The sequence below is a fragment of the Haplochromis burtoni genome, unplaced genomic scaffold (assembly GCF_018398535.1).
Source record: "Haplochromis burtoni strain Fernald_Lab_line unplaced genomic scaffold, NCSU_Asbu1 Contig_148, whole genome shotgun sequence".
NCBI lineage: Eukaryota > Metazoa > Chordata > Actinopteri > Cichliformes > Cichlidae > Haplochromis > Haplochromis burtoni.
In genome coordinates, this window is record NW_024582509.1 from 955,235 (window position 1) to 971,801 (window position 16,567).

At 45.6% G+C, this 16,567-nt stretch overlaps 1 protein-coding gene across 3 annotated transcripts in view; it reads left to right on the forward strand.

Annotated features, from left to right (window-relative positions):
* The window catches only part of grid1b (glutamate receptor, ionotropic, delta 1b), a 603,615-nt gene extending 590,221 nt beyond the window's left edge, over positions 1–13,394 (forward strand). For 2 of the 3 annotated variants that reach the window (XM_042224758.1, XM_042224760.1), the window contains exons 16-18: positions 514–754; positions 4,025–4,163; positions 10,027–13,394. In XM_042224758.1, the coding sequence (XP_042080692.1) occupies positions 514–754; positions 4,025–4,163; positions 10,027–10,493 (847 nt within the window). In that variant the 3' untranslated portion in view covers positions 10,494–13,394. The remainder of the gene's footprint in view (positions 1–513; positions 755–4,024; positions 4,164–10,026) is intronic. The other variant, XM_042224759.1, reaches the window with a different exon arrangement.
* Positions 13,395–16,567: the final 3,173 nt, after the last annotated feature.

Below are 16,567 nucleotides of genomic sequence, written 5' to 3' on the forward strand. Positions count from 1 at the left end.
CTGTTTTCAGACGCCGTGCATCAGCAGCGGGAGATCTAACAGCATGAAGGAAGCTTGAACGGGTTGGAAATGTCAACACCAGCTTTTATTTCTTTGTAGTTTGTTTGCCAGCAAAGACAAAAAGAAACACATTTTCATCCACAAACGTGTGTTTGGATGTATTTGTCTTTGGAAAGCAGGAAATCGGTGTTAAGCGGACACCTTTGGTCGGCCGTGCTTCGGCACATCTCACACTTCATGTAAATAAAAGCTGGAGAATCGCTTGTATTTATCTGAGCTGGACAAAGCAAGACGTTGAGGTGCGTTCTCACGGTAGGCTGGGATTTATTAGGTGCTGCAGAGCGACTGCGACTCTGCTGCGTGTGCAGAGGAGACGCCGCAGTAAGACTGTGTGACATAGCAGCGAGCGCGACGTCCCGCCCGAGGGTCGCAGACTGTTCTTGTTGCCTTCGGGTAAGAAGGATTAATTGATGTTCTCTGCATCTCACCTGCCGCTCTCGTCTCTTCTTCCAGGATCTTGGAGCTGCAGGAGAAAGGCGACCTGGACATCATGAAGCAGAAGTGGTGGCCCCGCGCCGGCCGCTGCGACCTCAGCAGCCACGCCAGCGCCCACCCCGATGGCCGCTCCCTCAAGCTGCACAGCTTCGCCGGCATCTTCTGCATCTTGGCCGCGGGCCTGCTGCTGGCCTGCCTGGTGGCTGGGCTGGAGGCTTGGTGGAACAGCAACCACTGCCGCCAGGAGCAGCCCAAAGAGGTGACCGAGCACAGGGCCCGGCGGACGGGCCAGCGGGGGGAAGACACTGCCACACTCTACTTTAAGGATCCAGCCGCAGACGCGAGCCCCGACTTAGTGGAGCTCCAGTACACCCAGCTGTAGAGGAGAGAGGTTTAGGAGTCAGTCTAGTGTCGGAGAGCTGGGGGACAGAGGGCGGGAGGCAGGGCAGAGTAGGTAGATGTGCTCTGTGCCGCTGACTGAAATCAAATTTGGTCTCTTCTCCTTCTTATTATTACTACACCCCCTTCATGTTTTTATTTTACCCGTGCATCGCTCCCCACCCACCCTGTCCCCAACTACCAGGGCACACTCCACCTCACCATTACCTTTACTAATATGCTCATAAAACGACGAGGCCTTACGAGCAAACGTGCCGAATTAGCTCAGCCAGCCAGGGATCAACTCCCAGCGTGGAAGCACCCGCAGACTTTAATGATTAATTCCCGCAGCGGCGGCTCTGTAGCATTCAAGGGCTCGGTATTGAATTATTGCTATAAACTCATTTTGTGTGGTAAGGCTTTGGTAATTTTCTGCACCCAGGGGTTGTTAAAAGAGATTATAATTAGCAGGAGAGGGTGGGAGCTTGCTGAGGCAGAGAAGGACACTTACGGAGTTTTTAGCGTGGAAAGAAAAAGTTGTTTGTCACATTAAACGCAGCTCGACCTGCGTTTCAACAACCGTGCACTGTTGCTGTTGGAAACTGGAGCCTCACCAAGTGCCTGCTGAATAAGAATCACTGAGAACTCAGCGACCACCGCGCTCTTTTATGAATGAAACACACGCTGCTCTTACAGCCGAGCTAATAGTTACACCTGCGGTTCGTGAAAGATGAACGCACCCCCGATCCATATTAATGAACGGCCGCCTCCTCGAAAGCTGGAAACATCCCGTAATTGAAACGTCTTTAGTGGATAATTATCCGGAACTTCTCCCGTCACAGCAGGATCGTATTGTTCCGATTTAACACGACGTCATTAAAAAACACAACTCTGTGTTAACCTCTCAGAGTGACGCTGTCCCTGTGCCAAACAATAGGCTCTGACGTACAAGTGCTCCGTGTAATTCTACGCCATTTCAAAGTGTGAATGTGGGAACTTTGGCTCTGCAGATGAGAATCTGACAGTTTCAGTGGCTGCTGCTGCTGCACATCTGCAACAGGCCATAAAGCTTCAATAACAAAATCTGACTCCAAAACAAATTCAGCATCAGCTCATCGAGTTTCGTCCCATCGGAGTCGTGAACGTGCAGCTCTTTAGCTGCTAAATGTTCCACTTTGCTCACCTCGCTGGGCTCCAACTGTCTGCTGTGCAAAGTGGCTTTTTAGAGCTTTTTTCCCTGAAAGGGCCACAAAAGATTTATGCAGGGAGCTCATCAACGTAACCTTTCACTCTGTCTGCAGCCACAGAAGCAAGCGTGCAGGAAACTCAGTAGCAAAGATCAGTACTTTCCATCAGTATTAAAATAAATATCCAATCGCAAACTAAGTCATTAATAATCAGGTTTCATGCATAATCGTTAGTGGCAGCCAATCTCCTCACACCAGAGCTGTGACATCACTCAGCATGAAATATGGACATGAGTGAAAGTTTAAATGGGACATTTTGACACCGGAAACACCTTCAGTCGGATGGTTTCTGTGCAGAGTGATGCTTCAGACATCAGCCTGCAGAGAACAGAGCGAGGCAGCCGTCTGCTTCTGTGTCAGCGTGAGAGGATAAAAGCTTTGAACAGAGATCAGCTGGCCTCACATAACACAATACCAACACAGGGCAGCGGGCAACTACAGATGAATTTGGACGCCCCATCACAACTCAACAAGCAGCCCATCAGAAAGCACTGACCTGCAGCACAAAGCTCCCTGTAAAGTCTCAACCACCCAGACATCTCCTAATAAACATCCTAGAGTCTCCCCGTGCACCAAAACTGGAGCTCAGACTTCTAGAAAGGTCTGTTAGTACAACAACGTCCCAACAGCCGTATAGTTGGTCAGATAATGTCATTAAAAATGTTCCAGCAGCACAAACACGGTCCACAGGTCCAGTTCAGGGACTTCAGTTGGTTGAGGTGGAGAATAGCAGACAGCTAGCAGCTGCAGCCGCCTGCGTCACCATCCACCTGCCAGTCAACATTGGAGTCTATGCGGTAAGACTCACTGATGGGGACAGCCCCAAGTGGACAAGAGAGGAACTGCAGCTTGTGGCAGTTCCACAGTGAGTTCAAATTACCAAAAAAACCCACAATCCTCTGTGAAACTGAAATTATGTCACATGCATCATTTGAATAAGCTTTGAGTGACCAGAGTTACTCACATCTTTATTTATAATCACAACAAGTAAAGACCCTCCAATAATACAGAGAAAAACCCAACAATCATATGACCCCCTATGAGCAGCACTTTGGTGACAGTGGGAAGGAAAAACTCCCTTTTAACAGGAAGAAACCTCCGGCAGAACCAGGCTCAGGGAGGGGCGGGGCCATCTGCTGCGACAGGTTAGGAGTGAGGGGAGGAAGGCGGGACAAAGGATTAATGATCAGCTGATAACTTGGCGCTCCACACTACGATGTGGTCGCTTCTGACGCCACAAAACGTACGATGACAGAAGCTGCGATGCTAAACCCGAGTTAGCTCCATTCAGCCTTTGACTCCTCCTACCAGTCATACATGACGTTTGTTATTGGTTGAGAACCACCAAGTATTCAATGTCAAACATGATGGTGGGACAGAAATACAGGAGGAGAATGGATGTTGGGGCTACACTGATACTGACGTGTGTGCTGTGTGTCACAGTGGTTATTGTGTGGTCTGTATATTGTTTGAAACGGGGACACGGGCGCTACCAAAGACACCGCTCGAACACGAAACTGACCTCAGACCTGCCTTTCCATGTCCTACCTCCAGACATCAACAACATACACCTCCCAGCACTACGCAGGGCCGACCTCACCTCACTGTGCGAACACCCCCAGACAGGCTTCAGTCATGTGACAGGGGACAAACGGGCAGGAAGGCCTCGATGTGGATCCATAAACTAAAGTGTGAGCAGGCAGTGTGCACGCCGGGTGTGTCACCCTTTAGCAATAAGATCTGTCTCCGACATCCCCGTCCATAACCCCTGGTTCTATCACTGTGTCACGTCTTATTGCAAATTATATGTCAATGTGGACACCCCTGTTATCTATCTCCTCTCCTTCTCTCATCTATCCTTTTCATTTTTTGATTTACACTTGACTGTCTATGATCTCGTGCAGGTTACTAAGGATTACAGGCTGGCAAGGGTTTCTGGTCCATTGACATATAATGACATTACAACTGCTTCATCGGAGGGGAGGAGGGACATTTGGACAGACAGAGAGAGAGGCTGGGATGAAGCAGAAGCTATTGATACAGGTCAGAATAGACCTCCTATATACAACCTTCTAAAATACGACAAAAGAAATCAAACACATCTGTGCCGTCGCCAAGCTCCTCTTTGTTTTTGTTCTTTCCTTTCGGGGGTTAAAGTCTTTCTGATTTTCTGAAACTAAATCTGCAGGCATACAGGAAGTCATTTTTGTCAGTTTCCAGCACAAATTCAATTATGTCTGTGATCATCTTAAAGGTTAGAACTCATTCTTCCCCTGGTATAATGCTTATTAAGCAGAGTTTGCTAATTAGAGGAGTGTAGAATAATAATAAAATAAAGAATTAGGATGTTGCTCTATGCAGATGATAAAGTTGTAACCTTCTGAGAACTCGCTACTAAAGCTGCATCCCGTCATCATTAGAAACCTTCCCGGTTCTCACGGTGCCTTTTCTGTTTCTCCTTGCTTTCTCTCATTTGGTCATCTTTAACTGTTTGAACACATCTCATAAGGGCTGACCTCACACCTCAGTTTGACCTGTTTCGGGAGAACAGAATCACCAAGGTTCACGACAAACTCAGTGCCTTTCACGCAGCTTTTATTGAGCAGTGTTTGCATAAACCTTTAAAAATTCATCAAGACATCTACGAGAAATGGAGCAGCTCAATATCAGAAAGCCTGATAAGGCTAGTTTTGAGTTGGTGGCCATAAGAATATTGGTGACCGTGCCTACAACCAGCAAGCAGCTCCGTGGAAGGCCTGCACGTGCATTTGCAAACCTTTGCCTTGAATTTAATTTTAACATTGCAAGGAGCCAAATCTCTCACAGGACAAGCAGTGAGTGTGAATCGTGTTGAGGTGACTGAGAAGCTTCAGGAAACAGCTCAGGAAGTCATAGCAGAATTTTGCATCTGACCCTGGAGAGTATAAGAGGCTTCTGGTTGAGCCACTTTCAGCCCTGGATACTGAACTCTTTGGGTTGTAGATGGAGAACCAGCTTTTATCTTTGACGTAAACTCACACGAAAACTCCCACATGTAAGAAAATCTTTTTTGTTTTTCACAGGCAAAGTCTTTTTGATCGTACCTTCTGTTTCTCCGTCTGAATCAGCTCAAAGTAGCTGCTGTGTGAAAGTGGCAGCTGGCAAATTTCCCTGATGGAGCCAGACTGCATTAGAAAAAGTCTGACTTTAAGACTTTTGGAGAGCCGCTTAGCTAACAGCAAATTAGCTTCACAAAGCCAGACTCCATTTCAGATTTCATTGTAAAAATGATCCAGTCAACTGAAGTGGCAGCTGGAGCCTGAAGCGTTCAATCTGAACAGTGTGGCGTTCACGTGTGATGTCACTCACCGTGAACCCGGTGATCTCCTTGAAAAAATGTTGCACCTGCGCCTGGATCGTTTTTCCTCTGCACAGGTTCTGATCGATGCTTTGAGAGCTCTCGGACGTTTTGAAAATAAAGGTCAATAACAGCTTAAGAAAGTCATGCACTCATCTAAGTACTTGTATCAAGACCTTCTGACCTAAGCGTCCGGGTCAACAGCACTTTATTGATTACGATGTCCATCGATCAACTGAAAACCACAACGCAGAAAATATGGTTTTGCTTTGCCAAGCTGAATCTAAATTGAAAGAAACGATTTGCCTCACTTGACCTTTCATCTTATGGTGTCAGTAGCTGGTAATAACGTTTTGACCTATCGGTTATTGCTCGTTTCTAAGCCTAAAATAAGACAGCGAGATGATTAAGACTGTAGATGATTGCTGCGGCTTTACCGAGTGTGCTTATCTGGAGGCTTTGACCACGTTGTGGATTCAACGATTAAATGAAGACACAGAAATGTTGTTCTGGATTTTATTGCACGCGTGATGAATATTATTACCTGCTTCCTGAGGACTGCATGCCGTGTGTCATGTTTCCAGACGTCTGTGGCTTTTGTTCAGCATTTCTGTGTTTGTTATTTAAGTGATGACCGAGCAAATTTAACTCTTTCATTAAAAAACTGACTGTTTTTGAAAATCAGTATTGCAGTAAAACAGGATTCTCCTCCATTTAAACGCGCTTGGTGATGCTGGCTGGTCAGCAGGAGGACTAACTGCAGTTGGTGGTAAAGAGCAAACCAACGATACCTTTAAACCACACCTGGAAAGCTGGCAGGAAACCTCCGGGTCTCAAGTCCTACACGAAGGATTATTTTGGTCTTCGTCTCTTTGCCACATAAAATTCCTCAAACCTGCTGAAACATGGACTGTTTTTGGTACCTACACAGAACTGTCGTAGAACTGATGGGAAACACGTGTTGGGAAGATGTCGGGCTACTTTGTGCTCATTGACTCTTCTAGAAGTTTCTAGAAGTCTGCTGGAGAGATGAACTCATCTAGTGTTTGTTGATGGTGCGAGAGACGCTGGTCCAGCGTTTACTCCAAAATCTTCCACAGACATTTAGCTGGACTGAGATGAAGTGACAGCATTATTAACATAATTGTCACCCTCAGCCCTCGTGATCTACAAATTGCAGCACCCCATTAATTCTGGAATAGAAATAACTCGTCACCAATAAATCAAATCACTCTGAAAACTTTGCATCGAGCAACAGTGGCGGTTCCCTCTAAGCAGGACCATGGCACAAAAAGAGCCCCTCACGAATAATCAAAAATCCAAAGGCTTGTTTGGGCTCCAGCAAGCGCACAGATCCGTCAGTCAGCTGTGGCTTTTAAAACGCGTCACTATACAATCGAGATTTGGTTGAAAACTGAAAGGTGACAACACTTTTCCAGGATTTTGGAACGATATTGGAAAAACAATTCTTAAGACGAAAAGAAAGACTCTTGCACAAAGTCCTGCAAGAAGACATCTGGTCCTATCAGAGTGAAGATCACGGCCCTCTGCCTGGACCTCAGTGGCTACTTTCAAGTCACAAAGGATAAAAAAAGTTTTGTAGATTTTGGTCATTCTACGTTTAAGAAAGAAGATTACCCAGGGTACAACCCTCACCAGGCCCAAAACTGGCCAACGAGCATGCAGCTGGACAGTCGAGTGCTCTTGAAGAACGCTGAGATGGCAACAATGAAAACACTAGGATACAGTTTCACGCGTTGCTGCTAATTTAAAAACAGAAATGCAAACGCACGTTCTTGTCTTTTATCTTTTTTATTGCGCTTGATTGGCAGTTCTGACCATCTTACACAGTCAAGTATTACCTACTATATAACAGTGTACGCGGCGTCTAAATGGAAATGATTCTCCTTTGCTGATCTTATTCATAATAAGCCTCTGGACAGTGAAAACATATCCTCGTAAGAAGCTGCTGGTCAGAGGTGCAGAGGTGTTCAGGAGGAAGAGATGTGCTTTCACTGTTCAACTAAATTTTGAGTTGAAATGACTTCCTTATACAACCAGAAAAGACAACTTTGACCTTTCATCTTTCCACCAAATCTCAACATCTAGCAAAGTTCTCCTCAGCTGGGTTGGATGTAGAGACACAGTCGATGGTGACCTTTGGTTAATAAGACCTTATCAGATGGAAGATGTCAGTGTTAGAGGCGATCGCCGTGCAGAATAGCCTTCGCTCATCTTCGCAGGGCCACTTGAATCTAAAATGAACCAGAAACAATCTGTAACTGTTCTTATCGTACTTGAGCACAACCCACTCGACAGTCACAGTATTTGCAAAGTAGCAGGAAGCAGAGTGATTTAAAAGGCCCCCCAGTGGGAGCACTCATTAAAAGAGCTGTTTGTTTTCCAAATTAATGGAGACTTTCAGACGGCTGTTCTTCCTCTGCACTTACATCACCAGCCTGCCTTTAACGACCGGCTGAGGTTTAATCCCTGGCATTTATTTATTTAGGCTAGCTGCCAGTTTGAAAACATATTTTAATGAGGCGCTGGTCGGCTGAAACAATAACCTGAGCTGAGATGTTTTAATTGGCTTTGAGAGGAGCTCTCAGAGGCTGGAGTGGGATCATTCAAAGCAAACACACTGCATGTTCGTGTGTTGCTTAAAGGTTGGAACAAAGGTACACGATTAGCCTCGGCGCCGCTCCACCGCAGCGCATCGAGGCGCTCTGAGAGTCGGAGGCTTCGCTAGTGTGTTTCCACCAGAAGGGCTCTGTGCAGCACTCTACATGAAGAAATGTTCATCTGCACGGCTCACACTTTACTTTAAATGACTCCGAGACAAACTTCTCCCTTGTTTATTTCATTTTAAGTCTTCTAACTATAAGAGCACTGAGGTCAGGTCCTGGGTAGATTTGGTGACACAGAGTGTCGATTGGCCAACAGGAGCATCTGAGAAAATGAAGCTTCGGTTCATTTAATCTACGAGCAAGAAGAAAAGACTAAGCAGGGTGTGATTAGGAGTGCGTGTAATCGGCAGGTCACCAACGTACGAGCAGGCGGCGTCCTTCAGCTTCTCAGTCAGATCGACACCACCACCAAACACCGCGTGAACGCGAGTGCTCTGCAGAGAACCGGCCCTCACACAGCACTCACTGTTTGCAGTTAAAGCCAGCTGCTGGTTTGCTAGTTTAACATTTTTAACATTAGCAGTCTGAGACTGCATCCTTTCGCCTGACTGAAAATTCCCTTTGTGTCATGCATCCAGTCCCTGGATCCAGAATACGGTCTGATTGTGCTCCGAACGTGTCGTAGCTGTAAAGCTTCTCAAATGTCTTTTGTCTGAGCTCATAAAATCTCTCATAATTTAACAAAGCTGCCCAGAACGTTTTGAACAGTCACATGATCTGTTTATCAGTGGAATAAAATCATGAACAGCGATTTTCAGTCCATGCCAGTAGTAATCCCAACAGTGTGACAGTAAAACAAACTCGAAATGATCAAACCTGCGGGGGTGGGGTAGTTGCATGCCTTCTGTATTATGTGCTGCTAACACTGCACCATGACTGAATATGTATGTGGTATTAATCTGTAATGTGTTGTGTGCATTGTGTTGAGTGTCGCCGGTGTCACTGTGAGTTCCTGGGACTAATCTCACTGTGTTTCTGGACTGAAGCGAGCCCGATGCTGGAGCCAGGCTGCGTTCAGGAATGTTAGCTGGTTTGCTGTAAAGCGATTGGCCGCTTTAAGACCCTCTCCTAAAACATCATCATCCGGCCGCGCTGCAGCAGTCGCACGCGGACGTGTCGAGAATCTGGCCTCAGATTCAAAGCCTCGCTTTCACTATGCGAATCACGCCTCCTGCCTCCTGCCTCCCGCACGCCCCTCGTCCTTTACCTTCCCCTGACCAGTGTACTAAAGCAGACCCGCGGTTCAACAGGGAAACACTCGGGTGTCTATTAATACCTAACAAGTATGCATGTCTGCAGTCAGCAGGAGATGCATCGTCAGCCAGTGTGGCGATTAAATTATTCTGCTAGGAAACCAATTCTCTGATCCTCCTGTGACGAGCGTAGCAGCTCCGAGGGCGGCGAGGGCAGAGAAAGCACAAACATAGCTTCAGTTAATGAATCTAAAATTGATCTCAGATGTGATTTATGACAATCTCGACATAGTCAAGCCTCCAACAGCTCTGCAGCACACGACAGTCAGCTTGGCTCCAGGGTCGGTTTCCTCCATACATCAAGCCTTTACTGCTCACTGGCCAAGTTTGATTTCAAGTTGCACATTCAGATTGGTTTCTGTGGCCTCAGTTCCCACTGGGCTCTTCAAACCAGACTACAAAATGAAACCGGGCCGGTCTATCAGCTGGATCGCTGATAGAAGCTCGTCAGTTAAAAAAAACCCATATCAGATTGAGAATGCATGGAGCACACGCTGACCTGAATCAGTCTGAGAAATCGGCCCATCGCCAATCTCAGCCTCTGTGTCCCTCCCTCCCTCTCTCCCTCCCCCTGTCTCTCCACTGTCCTCCTCCATCCCCACCCCACCGCCCCACTCCTGAACTTATAGGACAAGGAGGTGAATCTGGAACAGGTGCATCGTCGTATGAACAGTCTTTTGGACGAGGACTTGGCCCACAAGCAGATCCCCGGCCCCTCTATCGAGATCTCTGCGCTGGACATCGGCAGCATGCAGCCCAGCCAGGCCTCTCTGGTCCCGGGCCCGGAGTCCAGGCGGGACTACCCGCCCTCGGGCCTCGCTGTGACCACCTTCCTCCCCGGGGAGGGGGGACCACCGCCTCCTCTTCCCCATCCTCACCATGGGGGGACCCTAGGCAGGACGCTACCCCCATCCCAGGGCCCTGGCAGCAGCACGTTGCCCCCGCACCACCCGCTCAGCAGCACCAGCCTCAGCGGCACCATGCAGTGCAAACACAGGGCACCCAACGGGGGGCTCTTCCGGCAGAGCCCTGGCAAGACACCCATGCCAATGTCCTACCAGGCAGTCTCCGCAGGACCCATACCCGAAGCCATTGAGGCCACCCACAGTACATCGATATAAGATCGGAGGGGTAAAAGGGGGCGGTGGGTGGGAGGGGGGCTGCACTCTGGACCTGGGTCCAGGTTCGGATGCGAGGCGGGTTGGGGAACCCTAGAGGAAAATTATTATAGAGGAAAAAAACATATATGTACAAAGTAAAAAGATTTTGTATCTCACTATCTGTTCAGAAACACACACACGAAAAATCTAACAAAAAACAACAAAAAGCGGGCGGCGGGCTGGAGGGTGTAATTTTTCTCGTGTACATATCTGTAAATACCAAGAGAACGAAGTGAGGTTAAAGTGTATTTTGAATATTCTCAATTTTTGAAGTTGAGTTATAAAAACAAACAAAATGAGATAAAAAAAATATAAACATTGATGAAAAAGTTATGACTGTTTGAATGGCTTTGTAAATTTTGTTCAATTAAACAATGACGCGAAATTCATTGTGATTGTTTTCTAAGTGCCGAAATTAAACGATGTCTCTCCACAACTCATTGATGTAAACGACTACCCATGATGCACCGCTGTAGGGACATTTTTAGTGGTGGACACCTACTGTTATGCACCTCTGTACCAACCCTATATATATCTTCAGCATCGGACAAAAAAAAAATCACTCTTTGTTTTTTCCCCATTTGTATTAAATATATAATATACATAGTTTTTTCCAAGCAAAAGTCTACATTCTTTTCTTACGTTGACTGTAAATGATGTTCATTCAAACACTGAGGGGAAACAAGCGGGTTTTTATTGGGTTCATATTTTACACACAGCTCAATGGTTTGTTTTTATAGCGAGTTTTTATTTGGCGTCAGTACTGTCCAGGTGAGAGTCTGTTTGTGACGAGCAAATGAGCGAAGAAGAGTACGTACGGCTGCGAGCGCACCGACCGCTGTCTTTAGGTCAAACGACGATGCAGTCATGCAAGCCTGGCCTCTTTGTGGAATACGACAGGGTGTAGAACCGCGGCTCCCTACCCACGCGGTGCAGGTCTTAATCTTAAAGTCAAATATCATATTTTTGAACTGTAAATGCAGTCGCGCGTTCGACGTGATGAAATCTCCCAACAGTTTCTGTAGTCCCGTTTAACCACTTACTACAAAAACCTTTTCTGGGTCACGTTAAAGCTTCACAATTACGAGAATTGCTTCTGTATTTTAAGCTGTGGAAAGAAATGAACATGTTTAGGGTTGGATGAACCACAGACCTTTAGACATCAAACAGAAACCAACCCGACTTCGAGATGAGGAAATCAGGAACACAAAAACACTTGTTCTGGGTTTCAGAGAGATGCTTGCACCTTCTGAATGATGAATAGTTTTAGAGTTCGTCTTCTTCATCGCACCGCCAGCAAACCAGTGAAAATCAGTTACAGTCTTTTTCTATGAAACTCTGTCCAGATGCTTTTAGACTAATGAAAAGTTGGCACCAATTTAAAACAAGTACTGGCATGCTTCCCAACTCTGAGACAGACCCTCTTGTTAGCCAAATATATACAAAAAACCAGAAACGGTCCAGAGTATCAGCCAGCCTGGTATTTATTTTATTTGATATTTTTGAGCTTCTGTTTGAATTTGAAGGAAGTGTCAGATTCAAATTGGTGCCAGAACGATTGATGGTTACTAATTTATTCAAACAAACTTCGACAACAGTCGAAGTCTGAAAGTCTGAAATTACAGACCTGAAACACAAGAAAAGTTGTGACAGATCAAACGTATTCGCCTTTCCATCCTTACTCTTACTAACCGCTCCCACAGAGTTCCTAAAGGAGGGCCGACACTTTTGTTTTCAGGCAGTCGTAATGCTTCGTTTGGGGCCAAATATCGAAGCTCGGCCGTGTTCCAACAGCGGTCGGTGTGAACGCAGCCTTAACCTTAAGAAAAAATATAAAGGTACTAAATATATATGTCTTTAATTTTTATACTCGAGAATTTTACGTCACGCTCTCGTGCGCAAGTTTCTTCTTGCAAAGCAGTGCAGTTATTCTAACGAGGAGTGAGAGAGTGACTCAGAGAGGCATCGTATTTCCACAAGTCATTCCTAATGAGATCCATTATCACCTGCAGGGATGACAGAGGGCGTCATTACCCAAAGTGCAGACAGAGGCTCATGATGATGGCCGTTCTGCAGGTGCCATACCTCAACTGCTTGTAAAGCAGAGGGAAGTTAAATATATTTGCTAAACACTGGATAGTTTTTTCTCTATAGGATACTGTGAGAGGAACATTTATGGTAAAAGTATTTAACAACAGAAATATATAAACCGACCATATCACCCCCACCTTTTTGCTTTTACAAGCGCGGTTAACGTGCATCTATGGGCCTAATGACTGTCGACTTCATTTACATTAGCCTGACGCTGGCTGTTCGGATCCATGTTGATCACACACAGTTTTCAGGACATTAGCAGCAAAACGCAGACCCGCTCATCTTTCCATTTATAGAACGTGTACGTGGGCAGAGGAAACTGAGGAACCTTAACTTGTCAGAATGAAGAGCTTTAGTTCCAAAACTGTAGATCGGACATCGAATCTTGTGTTGTTGATAGGTTTGTGGTTGTTGGACAGGCGGCAGATTAACTCGTTCATTAAACTACAGACACGAGCGTTCTGTGGAGGTTTTACTGTCCGGTTCTGTCGCACAGCACTTCTTCCACACTGGGGAAACCCAGACTGAAAGATTTTTAAGTGTCCGTATCATGTATGTCCACTCTATTCTTACAGACAGACAGCAGAAATACTGGAGCTGAAGCCTTCTAACAGTGAGTTGTTTTTGGGCAGTCCCTTAGAAAAGATGACCAGGGGTGGGGAACTCCAGGCCTCGAGGGCCGGTGTCCTGCAGGTTTTAGATTTCATCCTGGGTCAACACACCTGACTCAGATGATTAGTTCATTATCAGGCCTCTGGAGAACTTCAAGACATGTTGAGGAGGTCATTTAGCCATTTAAATCATCTGTGTTGGATCAAGGACACATCTAAACCCTGCAGGACACCGACCCTCGAAGCCTGGAGTGAAGTAGATGATGCTTTTATCACTGTGTGCAGAGCAAGCACACTCCCTGATGTCTCCTTAAGGGTGCCCCCCAACGGCAGCAGTCTCCATCATATTAAGCTCAACTCTGAAGTTTCTGCAAATGAAAAAAATCCTTCAGAGCTTTTTGCTTTTCAAGCAAACAATTTGACACCAGAATAATAAAAACATTCTTTATTAATTCAAATAGGTTTGCTACTAAAGCACAACACATCCAACAATTACAACCCGAGGAAAAAATGTGACCTCGTAAACTCTTGGAAACATCCCCAACAAAGCCTATTTGTCCAGTATTTTTCAGTGTTCACACCGAGGTGTTGACCCAGATTATAATTTTCAAAAACGGTCCAGAACAAATCTGATCTACGTCCTCGATACCACCGGAAACCCCAGCATGGGTCCACTGCCCAAAAGCCAAAGCTGTTGAACAGGTGGCTTTAATGTTGTGGCTGATTGAATCCAGTGGTCTGTTAAAGACTCAACCACAAAACACAGAGATTTAGGAATAAATTCTTCCAACACCAATGACAAGCCGATGTACTTCTTTGTTTCGCACCATGCAAAAGCATGTTATGGCTCTTATCAATGACAGGTTAAAGGTAACATTTACAGTTTGTCCCTGACTACGCATACACGCAGTACCGCTCTCACGTAACACCTTAGAGTGTGGATACTTGGTTATGTTGCTGTTCATTCATGCTCCTAATTCTTGATCACTTGAGAAATGTAACTGTAAAAGCACTGTGCCGAATCACTCAGATCATAGGACCAAGGTTTGTTTTTCATAGCTGTATTAAATCTGAGTCATTGAACTGGGAAGAAAAAGTTTAACGTGTGACTGTGAAGATTTACGTTGTTGCCAAGCAGAAATGTTCATTATTCAGTTTCACCATGAGCTCTGCTGAAACGCTAATGTTCTGTGTCTGTGTGAAAACCAATTCTCCGGTGACACCAAGTAAAACCTGCCATGTGTTTCATCCTGTGCGTAAACGGACACGCAGAAACGTGACGGTCCTCGACTCTGACGCAGCTCCCATCTGAACACACTCTATATGGATGTTTTCTTACTGTGTCAGTAGTTGCTTCTCTGTCGTGAACCAACTTGCTTTTTGCACTGTGCTCCACCACGTGACGGACGGACAGAGCGAGGTTACGATTGGTCAGCAATGAGGAAGTGACCGGGAGGGCGGGGCGATAAGGGCCTACGTGTGTCCTGTTTATGTTCGAACTCCAACACCCCGACAGGATGAAAACATGAACTGTCAGAGCATACAGACTGTCACAGTACATCTAAGGGAGACCCTTATTTTATTTATGAATATGCTGCTTGGAGTTTCTTAAACTTTAATAAAGAAATATGGTTTACAAATCTGTTTCTGATATGCGTCACTGACAACACGTCTCTTCTACTTAATGCAAACTGTTACCGTGATATTGTCAAGAAGCAGCAACCTCCGAGGGTAAACTGTGCCAAAAGCAGCACTTCCTCTAATATCCAAAAGAATCAGTCCTCGTAGACTCGTATATTATAATGTCTGTTTGCCGAGTGCAGTTCCAGTGATTTATTGGCATGGCCCTGATCACTGCCACTGATTAACGGGTATCTGTGTCTGCTTGTTGTACCCATACCTTGTTAGTGTTAGGCCGCAGTCACACAGGCCTATAGATCGGTCAGGGACTCCGTGGTAACCACCAGTTGCTGGGTAAAAATGTGTGACCATTTGGCGAGTGTTTTCAGGAGGTTGTTTGCTGTTGTTAAATGTGCTGCACTGCTTTGGTGGCTCACAGATTGCTGCCGTCCTCAGTACTCTGCAAATGGTCTGCAAACATGTGACAACTACTTACCAACCAACTGTGAAAATGTGAAGAGTGCGACAGGAAGCAGAGACTGTTTGCCTTCAAAGTAAAAGCAGTAATGCATGACTTTTACTTTGAAGACAAATGATCTCAGTTTCTGGTGTGCTTTGACTTTTTCACTGCTGCTCGGTGGTTGGAGAGTGTTAGCAGACCGGTTGGTATCTACTTGTGTATCTATCCCACTTATCGGTTCCACTTGCACCACAATCGTGTGATTTGAGTTTGTGTGCTGGAGGAGGGAAAAGCGGCGCCGTCTACAGTGGATATGGACGTTACTGTTATATCTGTCACATGAAAAGGTCGAGAGCACGATGGACAGAAACAGCTGCATTATGCTGCAGCCAGACCCTGAACTTCAACAGGTAACAAACCGATGAGCAGTCAGGCTGGAGCCGCCGTTTCTACCTGTTCATGTTTCTAAAGCAGAATCACCATGGCTACGGCTTCAGAGTGTCTTTGTGCTGTGTTTTCATCTTTGTGTGTGTCCTCATTATGATAGAGGTTTGTGTTGTGTGTGTGATGTAGCCTGTAGGTTTATACTGTTAACTGGTAACGACGAGACTGTTTCAGGTCATTTTACAGAGAAATGCAAATACATTCTCCTTGGAGTAATTAAGTACTGAACTGCATTACTTTTAAGAAAGTGTTATGTGTAATGTGTGTAAGCAGCCAACACAGTCCTGAAACTAATGGTATCTTTTATATACTTTACTCTGACACTTACACCAGCAAACTTAAACTCTGAACCATCTCATTTTCTTTCAAAGCAATCAGCAGGTAACACTTTTCCTTGTTAATTTAAATTCCCCCAAATTGCATAAAAGTGGCCGTCAGTATCCAAGGTGACATCTTCAAATGTGCAACCAGGACCTTAAAGTCCAAATCAGCTGTTTCCCGTCATGTAGCAAATCATCATGTTTGACAAGTGGAACCAAAAGGTCTGACATGTTTATGTCATAATTCAATGTCAGCCATGCATTTTGTGTTCTGTGAGTGCCTCGGTGTGTCCCAGCTGCTAAGATGAAGTAAAACTGAACACCAGCTTTTCCAACATCAGCTCTGAATGCGTCTCTTTGTCCTCGACTGCAGACTGAACTGAAAATGATTGGGTTTGTAACTGTTAACTGAATCAAAATAAATGCATCATGTTTAGCTGTGACAAATTCTGAGATTATAT